General features: G+C 33.2%; 1 protein-coding gene across 1 annotated transcript in view; it reads left to right on the top strand.

Annotated features, from left to right (window-relative positions):
* Positions 1 to 16,545, top strand: part of LOC136835338 (midasin-like) — a 130,574-nt gene that overhangs the window by 22,187 nt on the left and 91,842 nt on the right. Inside the window, 5 exon segments of the mRNA XM_067098705.1 lie at positions 2,623 to 2,791; positions 3,878 to 4,109; positions 7,675 to 8,482; positions 10,603 to 10,892; positions 10,993 to 11,403. Coding sequence (XP_066954806.1) covers positions 2,623 to 2,791; positions 3,878 to 4,109; positions 7,675 to 8,482; positions 10,603 to 10,892; positions 10,993 to 11,403 — 1,910 coding nt within the window.

The raw sequence follows: 16,545 nt of genomic DNA, 5'->3' as shown, positions 1-16,545 counted from the left end.
TGATCAATGCGCCATTGAGGTGGACATATTTGTCAATCAGTATATTCCTAATTCCACTATTGGAAAAAGTTTTTGTTGAAATCCAGAGCCAATTGGGATCGCATTATGGAAGCATGCCAGATGCTTAATATTTCAGATGCTATATTAGACCCTGATCCCAAGAAGTTAAATGAAATGCTGATGGCTATTTTAATAAGATATGTCCCTAGAAAGGTCGTCAAATTTGCAAAAAATGACCAGCCATGGTTTGATGATATGTGTAGACGAGCCTACAACGAAAAACAGACCAAATTCAATACGTAGAGACGAAAACATTCAAATGAAAATTACACCATTTTTGTTGAGTGTTGCTGTGCTGCGAATAGAACTTACCATACAGCCGAGAGAAATTACAATAATTCCTTGAAGAGGAAACTTGAAGGAATTACTCAGCCTCATCTGTGGTGGACCAAATTGCCATCATCTATCTTTGGGTCATGCTCTTCTTCCATTCCACCACTACTAATAGATGATGGTAGATTGGTTATGGGTCTTAGGGAAAAGGCTAAGTTGCTTCATCAAGCTTTTGAAGTTAAGCAATCAGCTGAGAATGTCCCTCTTCCTGCTGATACTTGTTATCTTGAACCTCTTCTTACAAAATGTGCATTTTGCTCCAGGGATGTTAAGAAAATTCTGGATAATCTTGATAGCGGGGGTGGAGAGGACACTGATGGTTTCCTCCCTTTGTTTTACAAAAAAGTTTCTAGCATGTTGCTGTCTCCCAATTTTAGTAGATTCTGTAGATTTTTATGTCAACGTAGTATCTTTGTGGATGAGTGCAAGCTTAGTAATGCAGTGCCTGTTCCAAAGAGTGGCATATCAGCAGACTGCAGTAACTACAGGCCAATGTCTATTCTTCCTGTGCTCTCCAAAATTGCTGAAAAACTTATTTTTAAGCCACTATATAAGTGCATTGAATCTAAAGGATTGTTAGTTGATAGTCAGTATGCATATAGGGAGCAGCTAGGTACCTGCAGTGCTCATTTAGACTTGAATGCCACTTGCAAGGGAATCTTGATAAGGGTTTTGAGTGCAGAGTAATTCAGATAGATTTTAGTGCTGCTTTTGATTTTGTAAATCACAAGTCACTTATTTATAAACTTCAGAATCTTGGAGTGGGTGGATATGTTTTAGGATTACTTCAAGATTTCCATACAGGTAGGCAGCAGCGAGATGCTGTGGACAGGATCTTTAGTGAACCAAGACCTATTGTGTATGGAGTTCCACAGGGTAGTGTTCTTGGTCCACTGTTATTTTTAGTATATACAAGTGACATGGTTGTTGGCCTGGAAAACAAAATTATTCAGTATGCCGATGATGCAACACTTGTGGATGTAGTAAAATCTCTACTTTTGAGAAATAAAGCCACCCTTAGCGGACGGATCAGGAAATGGCGAGTTGGTGGGGTATGAGTCTGAACTCCAGTAAAACTAAAACACTATTGATTAGCAGATCTTAAACTAATTTCCCACCATATCCTCACCTTCAGGTGGATGGAACTTTGCTGAATGAGTCTGATGCTTTAACTAATCTAGGTGTAACATTTGACTCACATCTAACTTTTGAGAAATATCCAGTGAGGTTTCAGCAAATGGCACACGAAGTTAGGTATTGTTTGTTAGCCCTCATATATTTATAACTGATAAAATCAATGCAACCTGTTTTAGGTCATTTACTTGAATACTGCTCTCTGGTGTGGATGTCTGCTTCTGTCAGAGATTTATCTCTTTTAGATAGAGTGGTTCATGGTGGTAGCTTTCTTTTTCTTAATAGTAGTAGTTATGACTTGGACCATAGATGTATGGTCTCTTGTTTGTCACTTTTTCTTAAGTTGTATTTCATCAGAGATCTTTCACATTTACAATTGATCCCTGATCCCCTTTACCTGCCGAAAGCAACCAATTTCGCTGAACAGCAGCACCAGTATGCAGTAAATATGCCTTGCTGTTGAACTTCTCAGTTCCAGAGGTCCTTTATTCCTCACGCCATTGGACTGTAGAACAGCCTCCCAGGCGATGCCCTGGATTTGGAACTTCAAAAGTTCAAGCGAAAGTGCAATATATTGCTACCCCTAATACTATTATCCTTGCATTTCAATACATTTTTATCTATTTGTTAATTTATTAATTATTTTTCTTCTTTTTTGATAAGTGAGTGGAATCTCTTCTTTCTGTATTTCCCTTTACCTCCTCTTACTTCTTTCTAATGAGGCTTGAATTTCAAGTCAGTGGCCCCTGTGGACTTGCTTCATATGAATAGGCTTCATTTTCTGAATAATAATAATAATAGAATGCGCTAAGTATCTACCTCTTACCAGTGGCCCATAAGTGATCATACTTATAGACACTTAATATTTTACTAATTTTTCAACTATTATGACTCCAGAATTGACATGTATAGGGACATTGTGACTACAATTTGGGCTGATTGGTTTTAACTCAATCCCTAAACCCTATTCTGCTATGCTGGATTCTTACTCTGGGTAGGTGTATTAGTGCACTGACATCTTTGCCAAATCTAGCTTACTGAAGTAGGTTGTATTTAAATTGGAGCTGATTTTTTTTTATTTTTTACTTTTATCAGGTTATGGAAATGTTCGGGCTCATCCTGCCTTTCAGCTGTTTGCTACTCGTCGGACTTTGGGTGGCTCAAGGATTGTCAGTGGCTGTACAAAACTTCTTGACAAGTTGTGGACCAAAGTTACTCTTGAAACATTATCACGTTCTGAACTAGAGCATCTTATTTCATCAAAGTAAGTACAGTGATTTTTTTATTTTGTCTGAAGAATGTGGATCGATCCCTTTTTATGGTATATGAAAATTCATTCATTGCTCTTTTTCAGCATTATAGTTATGCTTTATATCAATACAAACTCCTGAAGTCATTAAAAGATCAGACAATTTAAATTGAATGTAGGCTGTAGAACAATCAAACAGTTGAAGTCTAATGTGGGCTATAGAACTTTGCATTAGGCAAGTGATTACTCAAATGCTTGATCTGGTCTGCTGGTAGTGTCGTGGGATACCACTCAGATGTCATGGGTTCGGGTCTCCCCCAGGGTGAGGAAAATTCACTGGCTCTGTATCATTATCAGTTATTGCTGCAGTGTAGGGTCTGTGGTGGGAGGTTGAAATGTATAGTCTTTGGAAGCTTGAATTTCAAGTCAATGGTCCCTGTGTGGTGGTTCCATGTGAATAGGTTTCATCTACTGAAATAATAAATAATGATAATAATAGGCTATAAAAGATCTAGATATTCCTTACTGCAATGAAGAGTGTTTAATTTATATAATACCTGCACTTTAGGAGACCTTGGTTATTGATTTATTCATAGCTTTCATTAATGGGTGATGCCAATCACATAAAACTAACAATTTCACATTTGATCTCTCAGGATGTGTAAAATGTCTTCAGGTTAGCATAGAGTAATCTTGTGTTATTTGTCATTCTGCAGTCACTGTTTGGGAGTTAGTAGTTTTATGGGTTTTATATCTTAATAGGCTTTAGATTAGCAAAGACAGCATGATTTTATGTGTCATTCTGCCATTACTGGTAGAACTGTAAGTTATTTATGTGATTATAGTTTCACAACATAAATTTTTTTTCCCTTAGATGAAAGCTTGTGGCAGAATATTTTTGTCATTAGATGAAATGAGAGACATTCTTAAGGCTATTTTTTAATAAGTTATACATATGCCTAGTTATTTTTGTCAATTGTATAACAAAAGGGATTATACATTTATTTTTTATTAGACAGTTGTTACACTTTGACTTTGGTTCTGTCGTAGCACATGTTGTCAGATTTTTTGTAGATAATAATGATACTGAGTCTCTTGCAGGTGGCCAGAATTACAAAGCATTTCAGACAGACTCACAGCTACATATCTCATGCTTTCTGCTGGTCAGCATGATGATGATGTAGCATCAGAGAGTGGATCAGGTATTCCAGACATGACAGCCATGAAGCTGTCGGGTAGGTTGGTATCTACTCGTGACTTGATGAAATGGTGTTCAAGAGTGAATGCCCATCTCAAAACTTCAGATGTAACCCTGGCAACGAGGGCTTTTCAGGTAATAACCAGCTTTATTTAGCTTTGACTATTTTATTGTTATTGTTGCAAAGTATTAATTATTCAGTCAATAATAAGTGGTGATTGTGGGAAAATTATTTTGGATGTCTTTAATATTTTCATTTTATTTGGCTGCAGTGCTTCAAGAAGTTATTTTGCTAATTTAATTTTTCTACACATTTAAGATTAGATTCTTCATTTCAACTGTAAAAAGTTAAAATTCCATGTGTTCTTATAAACCCATTATTTATAAATAGCTGTATTCATTGTGGAGCAGACCAGTTGTACCAGAGTGTCCTTCAAGGTGGCTATGACATTTCCCAGGATTAGCACTGGTTTCCCCAGTTGTGCTGTACAGTTCACTCCTATAGTTCGTTTACCTTTCTAAGATCGTTAGGGTGGGACGAGTAAGAATTCCTGCAGTGTCAAACGTCTCGTTGTGATAAAAAATTATAAAAAATTTTAAAAAATGTTATTCATTTAAAGGTAACAACGAAAACATATTTGATTCTACATATTTTCTGTACAAACCTCTTTTATTTTCATAAAAAGAAAGAGCTCTGGCATAATTTTTTTGGCTGCTGCTGCCAATCCTCAATTTCTCTGACACATGGTCAGTGACAGCTTTTAAAAAGCCAGCTTGATCACGAACAACAATGGTGGTCACCTCAAGCAGCCAGTGTCAGTCATTGGAGAGTGTGGATAGCCCGAAGATAGCCAAAGCGGATCTGATCCCTCCACCGCACTTGGAGTGTCTTTACTCTCAGAAATAAGAAGGGGGCTGTGCAATTAATTGTCTCTCTTAAATGATGAATAGTTTCTTTAACCTGCAGAGGCACTGAAAAATCCAATCACGTAACCAATAAATAACTGCTAAAATAGAATACGGATAATATTCAAATGGCTTGAAAAGCTATTCCTGCTGAACCATCCTCACAAATATTAAGTGTTAATGCATTAAACACATTGTGATATTACAGTATTATAAGAACTTTGATTATTATTTCATTGAGCACTCAAGGAAAGAAAATTCATTAAGAACAACCAAAATTTACTCAACGCTGTTTCTTTAGAAAGCGAAGTACAGTAAATGACAGGTCTCAGGTGAAGCCATAAACAAGGGAAACTAACTTCGAGGGTGAGATTAAAAAGGATAAATAGATATGGCAGCACTGTATTCTTTTCATGTCCCCACCCTAGTGATCTTAGAAAGGTAAATGAACTCTAATATACTTCACTTCATGGTGCTATGCTCAAAGTTTTGAGTTTATTGCTACTCTAGTGCCTTTTGCCATTCAGTCAGTGACATATGATATTACCATTGTATTTGTGTCATTTCAGTAGATCACATAAAGCCTTCAATTAAATATTTAATTTTAGTTTGAATTTTTGTTTTTGCTTAGCATGTAAAAAGTAATTGCCTTTGATTAGACCTTTTCAGGGTTTATGTTTGTTTGCTCAGTAAATGTTTTGCCTTTTTACCAGTTCTCCATTCATAACTCGGCTCCATGTTGTTCATTAGTGACTTGTGTGTTTTTTTATTGCTTAGCGTTAAGTTCGATTGATTGTTCCTTCATAGATGATAAGCTTCTTGCTTTAAATGTTTTTTTTTTTTTATTGTCATCCTCCATCATGGTTTAGATTTATGTCCTTTTTTGTCATTTTTCTCAGTTCACTCTAACGTCTATTGTTAAACTCTCAAGTTGTCACTTGACTTAGTGGTGTGCTGCTTCACTGGCCTACCTCATGAATCCCTGTTGGATGCCTCCTTCCTGAGATTGGACCCTCAAGACTGTGTTCCTGGTTTCCCTAACCTCCTCTTAATGTCAGAGAGCTCCATTCCCTTTCAGGTAGCCTCATTCTGGTCTTTGATCTTTGACAGGTCCTTTATATTCTTTGGAGTTAGTGGCAAGACTTGTTCTTCTAGTAAAAGCAATTCATTTAGTGGATTCATTTGATGTTCTCCCCTCCCCTTATATTCTCCTAAAGATGGTTTTCCTGCCCTGTGAGAGTCGTCATATACTTCCAGCACACAGGATCATTCTGGCCTACTTCTTTTTGTCTGTACCTTTATACAAGTTGTCAGAATTTTATCGTTTCTTAGAATTTGTATTAGGTTTGGCAGGTTATTTCATGGGCTTATTTAGACCTTTAAAATTAGGGCCTCTCACTACTATAAGATCAAGGCCCAACAGGTTCGAGCACTCTCTGTCTTCCTCGGCTTTTAGATATAATATGGAACTCTCTGCTATCCTTAGAGCAGTTGTTTGACATTGCCAGAGTACTTTTCAGGATTTTGTGTATGTGATGTCTCATCAAAATCTCTTGATGTTTACTTGGGACCTATTGTCAAAGTGGGTCACACTTCATTACTTATTGTATAATCATTGCATCAAAGGGAGGCATGTATTTCTTGGAGCACCTGCCTTTTTTGCCTCATGTGCTTGGTGTGGGTACCAACTTCTGTTGTGTCTTCCACTGCACATCCTTTACTTATGTAAGCTCCCATGATTTTGAAAGTTCTTGTTGACTCCACTGTCAGTCATGAAAAAGTGGCTCCACTGTCAGTCATCTAAAAGAAATTGAACTCCTTGCATCTAGGGCTACACCTCTTCAGGTGCTCCTCAGTTTTGTCTTACCTCTCATGGTATAATGAGTTGGTTTGTAAAAGTAAATTCTGTTTTTACAGTAAACATGTTTCTCCCATTATCATAACCTTGAGTGCCATCATCCCTTCTCTTCACTCTTCTTTGTGGGTTAGCACAGAGGAGTGACAGGAGTATTAGTCATGGATGCGCAGTGTGAATTTTCTTAGCCCTTTCAAGTTAGTGTGACTGGGTTTGTTGCACATGGAGTAAGGCTATTAATATTTAATGGGTATATAGAAAAACTTGTTTTATTAATACATTTTAGATGGACTGTGGCTTAGCCAAAAATAAGAAATTGAAAAGCTTTTAATACAACCAGGATTGTAATACTGTTTAATGAGTAGGTGATATATTTCACATAGCTACTTGCAATTTTTCATTAATAATTTTCAAACTTTGTCATAGAATTATTAGCAAAATTGTTGTGAAGAGGATCTACACAAGTTGATAATGCTGGTGTAGGCCAGCAAATAATCCCCATTTCTGTACAGCTGTCATGATTCAGTGTGATTAAGTTATAATTCTGTTCTCTGTAGTGGTGGTAACTTCTGTTAAATTTATATTAATTTTTTGGGGTCGACTGTATTCCTGTTATACGGCTTTGATGTTATTTCTTTAATTATTATGTAAGTTTTATTTTCTTTCTGATTCTCATATTTTTTCTGTTTAATGTTTATGTACCATAAATTTGTAAATTATTGATAGTTTTTACAACATGAACAATTTTGTCTTCACTTTTAATTTGAACAGGACAAGTATAAATGATCTGCAAAAGGGTTATTTTGAACTCTGCTTGTTGACAGTTGTAAATTAAATTTTGCATGCTTATGAGTTATACAGATTGGGTTGGTGTATTAATTAATTTTGATATCTTAGTACTCAATGAAAAAAATAATAATTTTAAATTATTATTTTCAGGAAGCACTTGACTGTTTCTGTGCTGCGGTTCCAGTTCTAAATACAAGATATTCATTTGCATTACAAATTGGCTCATACATGAACTCATCCAAAGCTGAAGTAGACTACTATTGCACAAAATACAAGCCAGAGATAATGCATAATACTAATAATCTGAAAATTGGTCAGAGAGGGAATTTACCAAAGAAAGCAGTCAGTGCCTTGTCTACTGGTAAAACCAAAAGTGTCACTTTTTCATTCACTAGACCTGCATCTCTTTTATTGGAAAGAATAGCTGTGGCTGTCAGTAATTATGAACCTGTTTTGCTGGTAGGAGAAACAGGAACTGGCAAAACCTCAACTGTACAGTATTTAGCCCAGCAAACAAAACACAAACTAAGGGTCATAAACATGAACCAGCAGAGTGATTCAACTGATCTCTTAGGAGGCTTTAAACCCGTGGAAATGAAAACTATTGTGTCACCTCTGCGGCAAGAATTTGAAGACCTCTTTGCTGCAACATTTTCATCTTCAAAGAACAATAAATTTCTACAGCATATCATGGTGTGCTATGTTAACCAGAGATGGAAAGATCTTTTTGCACTGATGTCACATACTCAAGAGAAAGCCATTAATAAATTGAAGGATTCTGTTGTTGAAGATGTCACAGAAGAACAGGCAGCAGTTAGTGTAGAAAATAAAGATTTATTGAGCAAATGGAAAAAAATGCGAATAAAAATTGCCAATATGAAAGAACAAGTGGAACAAGCTCAAAGTGCACTGGCATTTGCATTTATTGAAGGAGCTCTTGTAAAAGCTGTTCAGGAAGGTATGTTGCATGGAATGTTTTACTTTTGATATCTGAAAGGCTAAGAAAAATACCTTTTATTAATCTTGATTAGCTCATGAGCCACTGTTTTTTGACATTCAAAGTGGAATTCCTAAGAAGTTGAGACTTCTGCAAGAGCAAGATTTCAAATACTGTGTAAAAATCCCACAAGTTTCGAATATATTACGCAAACAGTATCAATGCAGTATGTCTTATCTTTAGTGTGCAAAATGCATATTTTCCACACTGAAGAGGTGAGATATCTTGAAATTGAACACACAACTGGTTTCCACATGATATTTTAAGTTATCAGTAACTAATTTACAGTTATCCTAAGGTCTTCTAGTCATACAAAACATGCTAAAACCACTAGTTAACAATCCTGCCCTCAGGCTCAAACAAAGTTTTAATTTTAGATTGAGGTGTACAAACAGTGTAGCCATGTCCACCCTGTCTTCATCCTCATCCATCATCCCTTGCCACCCCTATTTGCCATCCAGTTTAATACTGAACTTTGTTTGTTGTCAACATTAAAGTGTGCATACCTTACAACTGCACTGTATGATATACTTTGTATCAGTGTTGTTAAATAGAAGGAAAGAAAAAATGTATAGGCTTAGCAGGCAGGGATGTTCTGTACATTACACATGTTATGAATGGTATAAAAATTGATTTTTCTATACCATGTCACATAAGTAATAATATTATTTTAAAATATTCTTAAGAGCTTTGAAATTACTATACTGCTGTATTAGTCACTGTAGGTGTAGTGGTGAGAGTGAGAAACAATTTTAGACTAGTTGAGAAATGAAGTAGTAAATTGTTGTGTACCATATCAAATAAATAATAATTTGGACAAACATCTGCAACAGGGTAAAATACAACGTCAATAATAATTGTTAACAGGAAAAGAGAGAGACAAGATGGTATGTTAGGCCTAGACTAGTCACTAAATTAGGCATAGGCTGTTTCTGTACTGATTGAAGTGTCTTCTTCATGGTAATATTTGAGTAGCCATGCGTAAGAAGCTTCAAAATAACTTATGAATGTGAGGACTACAAAGATTAGGGAATAGAGTGATATTTTTTTTCTAGACTATGCCTCTAAAAATTAGGGTGCCTTGACATGCTAGAAAATTAGTACTCTTTCCTTGCACATTTGTTTGTTTGTTTTTTTCATCCATTACAGTTTAATAATGAGCTTCTGGCATGTTAGATTTGATGTTAGACAGACTCCAGTCTTTGTAAGTTTTGATACACCACTTCATGCCATGAGACTGTGTAATTAAGCCATCAGAATGAGGCCCTTGTATGTATTTTTAAAGTCTGTGACTTACCATATTTTATATTTTTTATATAATCCACTAAACATTTGGTTTAGGTTCTCTGGGATGTTTTTCATTTCTTGGTCAAATAATTAATTTTTGAAGTTGCACATGAGACAGTTACTATATAGGCCATTTGCATTTAAATATCTGTTCACTGAAACAGTTGTTGTTGTCTTTGTTAACTTTCTTACTTCGTGCAAGAATATAAACACTTGTTTTGTGGAGGCTATAACTGCTGTCCAAGGACATGAAAAAGCACTTAGGTTTATAGTTTATAGGTTAGTATTGTAATTACTTGCTGAAACAGATGCTTAAGGAAATGCTATTGCAGTACTAAAAATATCACTGCCAGCATTTTTGTTAAATTATTTCTTTTCCATTGTATGATATAACCTCATTCTGTATTTTATTTGTTTATTGCTATGTATATGTTCATTTAGTTATTCTTTATAGGGGACATTTATTTTTAAATCCATAATTCATGAATCAAATTTTAATTTCTTCATCAAAAATATTTTTCTTAGAAACTTCTTGATCATATAAGTAATACCCTTCTACCAGTCCATTGAATCTTGCAGCTTCACCTACAGGAAGTAATTGATGCATAACTGAGGGTTAGTGATTGGTTTGCGGAAGTACCTTACTTTTGTGTATTAGATGATTGTCAGTTGAACCTGGAGAACATTTAGGGACAAAAATTTAAGGCTCGCATGATTGGTTTGTATGAAAAACAAGTTTTGCATAATAAAAATAGTTTTCAAGAAATGCAACACATAATTTTTTGGTGTTCCAGGTGAGTGGGTGCTCCTTGATGAGATCAATTTAGCCAGTGCAGAAACTTTGGAGTGTTTGTCAGGTCTCTTGGAATCTGAATCTGGATCCCTGATCCTTTTAGAGAGAGGTGATAATAAACCTGTGGAGAGGCATCCTGACTTTAGACTCTTTGCTTGCATGAATCCAGCCACAGATGTTGGTAAAAAAGAATTGCCAGCTGGTGTTCGCAACAGGTTTACTGAATTTTTCATGGATGAATTAGAGGACAACTTGGATATTATGATACTGATTAATGATTACCTTGTTAAGGTAAGTTGTAGTTAAAATATTTGTATTTAGATTCTGAATTGTTTTGTGTAATATTCAGAGGTTTTTTTATGAGATTGTATTTCACTTTTTCTCCTTGCAGTTAGGGCCATCAAGCAAGCAGATACAAGGTATTAAGGATTTCTATAAAAAGGTAAAGAAGAAGGCATCCACATCATTGACTGATGGGACAGGTCACAAACCTCACTTCAGCTTACGAACCCTTTGTAGAGCTTTAGCTGTGGCTGCGAAGAATCCTTGTCTAAACTTTCGCCGATCTTTATATGAATCTTTTTGTTTATCATTCTTAACACAACTTGATAGAACATCTCATCCTGCTGTGGTCTCTCTCATCATAACACATGTCATGGGTGTAGAACCCTCAGAAGCTGAATCCAGTAGGAAGAAGAAATTACCTTTGGATCCCATACCAGCACCAAACTCTGGCAAATGTATTGAAATTGAAGGATACTGGGTGCCACAAGGGGATTGTGAGCCTGATTCTATGCAGAATGTGAGTATTAGAACACTTTATTGGCAAATTTATTATAAATTACTTTAGTAAAAGAGTTCTCTTACTGGAGGCCTACACAGGTTTTTTTTCATTTTTTGTTTTATGTATTATTAGTTACTAATTAATTCCCCTAGTCAATTTCTATTAATTTTATCTTCTCTTTCTTTTTCTTCGTATAAGGCATAATAATTTGCTAAGCATTTTGGCTACAAAGTAAAATAATTGCTATTGAACAAAGTGATAATTTCCCACCTTTGAAAAAATAATTAGTATTACTGAAGTACTCATACTTCCAGTTCAGTCTTGCCTTCTAAACACTTTGATTCCAGCTCTTTTGCACCTCCAGATAAGTTTTTCAAGGTATGATTTACTTTTTCTGATCACTGCAAGATTCATTTATAGCTTTTAGGTAACTACATTGCATCTGTTGTTGACAGCCCAACATCTGTACCCTTCCCCATTTTTATCAATGAAAAAGTTTTCCAGTTTACCGCTTCTCCCATTTATTCTGTTGCATATGTCTCAACGCTTCAAATATCTACTTTCTTCTCCAAGCCTACCTGTATTGTTTGCACACAGTTTAGGTTTTTTTCATTTTGCTGGGTAAGAATTTAACTTCTTATGATGAGATCATGAAGTTCAGATTATCTCTGCTTCAAAAGATTATATCTCTGGTGTAGATATTGGGAGCTCTTTTCTCTATCCACACCATTAGAGCTATGAGTTGGGTCTCATCCGTGTTTGCCTGAGTATGATATTCATAATTGTGGTGCTTAATCTTCATCTCCCTCCTTAATAAGATTGGATCAGGATCAGTAGCAATTCATAGATCAGTGATCATGTCTGCACCTCTTCTCAAACCTTCTCCTCTGTTGCAAGGGCTATTTCTGTACTTTCATTTGTGCTTCCTTTACTAGAATACTGTTCTCCGGTGTTGATGTCTACTTCTGCCAGAGATTTATCTCTTTTAGATAGAGGTTTGTGGTAGTAGGTTTCTGTTTCCTAATAGTAGCAGTTAAGACTTGGACAATTGACAGATGGTCTCATGTTTATCAGCTTTTCATAAGTTGTATTTTAACAGAGATCTTTCACATTCACAATTGATCCCTGAACCCATGCAAAAATTGGAACTTGAGAAGTTTAAGTGAAGAAGCAATGCATTACTACCCTAGTGCTATTCTCTTTGTATTTTAACACGTTGACTGCTATGTGCTCCATATATGGTTCTGAGGGGACTCTCTGAATGAGCGATGTGTACCTATATGTGGTACACATGCTAAGAATTATATATCTTTTTTTCAAGTATCCAAAATTTAATCAAAATGGGCTTTTTATAACAAAATATTATTGTAATATATTCGAAATTAATTAAATTAAACTAGAACATTAACTAAAACACTTTATTTATTACTGAAAATAATCTTCATATGCTGGCAAAGGGGCATATTTTTTTTTTTAAATTCTTTCTTTCTTTCAGTAAAAAAAAATAGAAAACATTATCATTAGATCAACAAAAATGCTATCCTTTAACCCTAGATTATATTTATATAAATTCAGTAGAAAAATAAATCATTTTGGTAAAACATTTTACTTCTGAAAAATTAATAGTTGGGTATTATTTTATTATGGACATTAATTGCTTTCAACATAAAATATAGGTTTTTCTGTTTGTATTATGATGTGATTTGCATGATTTTGAGGTTTATTTCCATTGCAAATGAATACTTATCCTTCCCAGCAAATGATATACTGTATACAAAATTAATAAAATTACCACTTGTCAGAATACCCCCCCTCTCCCATAGCTAATACGGCAAAACTGTGTTTGCTGATTACGGTTTGCCGTATTAGCTATGGAAGAAGAAGTGCAATTCTGACAAGTCATAATTTTATTAATTTTGTATATATCATTGCGGGGGAAGGATAAGTATTCATTGCGAAATAAACCTCAAAATCATTCATCACATCATAATACAACAGAAAAACCTATATTTATGTTGAAAGCTGATAAGTCCATAAAATAATACCTAATAGTATCCTTTTCTTGGTGAAAAATATCCATTTATATTTTGCATGATGAAGGAAATCATGTAGTATTTAGAGTACAAGTATAAAATTAATATTCTTTCTGTTTTGCTTCTGCATAAGAAAAAACAAATTAACTTTCATCATATTGGGACAATGGGTAAATTGTATATCAGTCTATATATGTATGTATGTATGTATGTATATATATATATATATATATATATATATATATATATATATATATATATATATATATATATATATATATATATATATATATATATATATATATATATATATATATATATATATATGGATATAACATATACAGAAAAATGGGCTACTGTATACAGATGAGCAGATACAGTATATGAATAAGAACTGCAGAAGACCTAAATAATTTACTTGTATATAAATACTTTTATTTATGCAAAATACAAATTTATATTGCCAAAAATACAGCCTGTATATATGTTTCCTAATGTGTGTGTCTGTCTGTAACATGTATGTGCATCTTATAGGTATTATATTCATGTGTATGTTTATATATATTCCTATATGCACATGTGTGTGTACTACAAATTTCATGTACACATGAAAACATACAAAGGTTATATATATATATATATATATATATATATATATATATATATATATATATATATATATATCTTGATCAGCATAAAAAAAAACAGACAGCCCTACACTTTGTAAACAAATCATAGCAATGATATAAAAAAGAAAATAAAAGGGAAAATTTTAGTTCACTTATATTTTTTCAATATGAACATTTCTCCATTATTTTTAAGTACAGCTTTTTAACCTTCTTGGCATTGAATGTGCTAAATCTTTGAAATATTGTGCATCCATGTCTTCCAAACCAAAACTTACGGATAGCATCCTTCAATTTTGGGGAGGGGCGTTTTTCTCATCTGCTAGTGCCTTCAGTTTCCGTTTCATATGCCCAGCAATTTTCAATTGGGTTTAAATCTGGTGAATTGCCTGGCCAGTCAATTTCTGAATATTAAATGCCTTAGAAGGTTTGTGACCTTGTGAAATCGGTGTGAGTGCTCCATCTTTATAATACACGCATGCCCAAAGTTCCTTGTAAGGGACTAATTCATTTTCCAAGACATTTTCATCGTCTCTCCATTCATTGTCGTGCTCTCTGGGAGAAAAATATAATCCCCACTACCCCCATATCCATTGAAACATCCCCATACCATCACATAAGCTGGATGTTTCACAGTCTTGACTGTGTATTTTGATGCATGGCGGTTAGATCCTTGGAACCTCCTTGCTTTCTTGCCAGCGCTATGAATAATGGAAGTTAGATTCATCACTAAAAACTGCCCTTTCCCAATCCCCTTTTCAGTCCACTAAATATTTTCTGCAAAAAGCCATCCTTTTTTTTTTTTCATAGGCTTAGTGAGGTGAGCTTCTTTGCTGCAACCACATGGGAGACCAAGGTCTTTCTGCAATCGATGTTGCACGGTCGTTCGAATACGTTCCTAAGCAGATCAGGGTTTTGAGACTTCAAAATTTTGGCTGGCATTGATGGATGTTCCATAACAATCCTTTTAAAATGTTATCCGTTCTTTTTGTAGTTTTTACGTGGCCTCCCTGAGCCTGTCTTCCGCTTCAGTGATGAATCAAGGTCTCCTGTCTTGGGCAGTTTGCACCACAATGAGACAGTGCTTTTAGAGATTCCAGCTCTCTTGCAATAGCTGACATTGACTTGCCAGTTTTCCATAGGGTCACAATTTCTGCTTTCTTAACCAAGGATAAGGAAGTTTTAGCCATAATTCATTAGCTAAGCGGCGCAAGGCGCCAAATGTACTTGTGGCGTGAATGGGGCACGAGCGCATACAATGACAGCCGACCTTTGTGATAGCGAGTATCACTGAAGTAATTTAGAACTCATGGTACCCGAACAGCGAGATAATACAGGCTGCCAGGCGAGCGATAAATTGGAAATATATACTTCTCGGGCGGAAATAAGAAAAGTCGAGCAACATTAGAGTAATATGTAGAGTCGTTAGCTTTTTGCGCCGACTGTATATATATTAATTTTATCACATACACAATTGTTCTGTGCATTAGTAGAATTACTAAAAGGACACTCATTCAAACTGGATGGTATTTAATGGGTTTTTATTCAAGGATTACAAGCTTTCTTGGACAAACAGTCACATTATCAAAGTATCCGTTACAGTATGCGGATGCTTGATAATGTGAACTGTTTATTCAAAACTTTATATTTAAATAAAAGCTCAATGCTCATCAATTTAAAATGAAAATATATCATATATATATATATATATATATATATATATATATATATATATATATATATATATATATATATATATATATATATATATATATATATATATATATATATATATATATATATATATATATATATATATATATATATATATATATATATATATATATATATATATATATATATATATATATATATATATATATATATATATATATATATATATATATATATATATATATATATATATATATATATATATATATATATATATATATATATATATATAACTATATATATATATATATACTATATATATATATATATATATATATATATATATATATATATATATATATATATATATATATATATATATATATATATATATATATATATATATATATATATATATATATATATATATATATATATATATATATATATATATATATATAATATATATATATATATATATATATATATATATATATATATATATATATATATATATATATATATATATATATATATATATATATATATATATATATATATATATATATATATATATATATATATATATATATAATATATATATATATATATATATATATATATATAATATATATATATATATATATATATATATATGTATATATATATATATATATATATATATATATATATATATATATATATATATATATATATATATATATATATTCTAACATATATATATATATATATATATATATATATATATATATATATATATATATATATATATATATATATATATATATATATATATATATATATAT

Source organism: Macrobrachium rosenbergii, chromosome 55 (genome assembly GCF_040412425.1).
Source record: "Macrobrachium rosenbergii isolate ZJJX-2024 chromosome 55, ASM4041242v1, whole genome shotgun sequence".
NCBI classification, from domain to species: Eukaryota; Metazoa; Arthropoda; class Malacostraca; order Decapoda; family Palaemonidae; genus Macrobrachium; species Macrobrachium rosenbergii.
The sequence above is the reverse complement of the archived record's forward strand: the minus strand, read 5'-3'. Positions and strand labels throughout refer to the sequence as shown.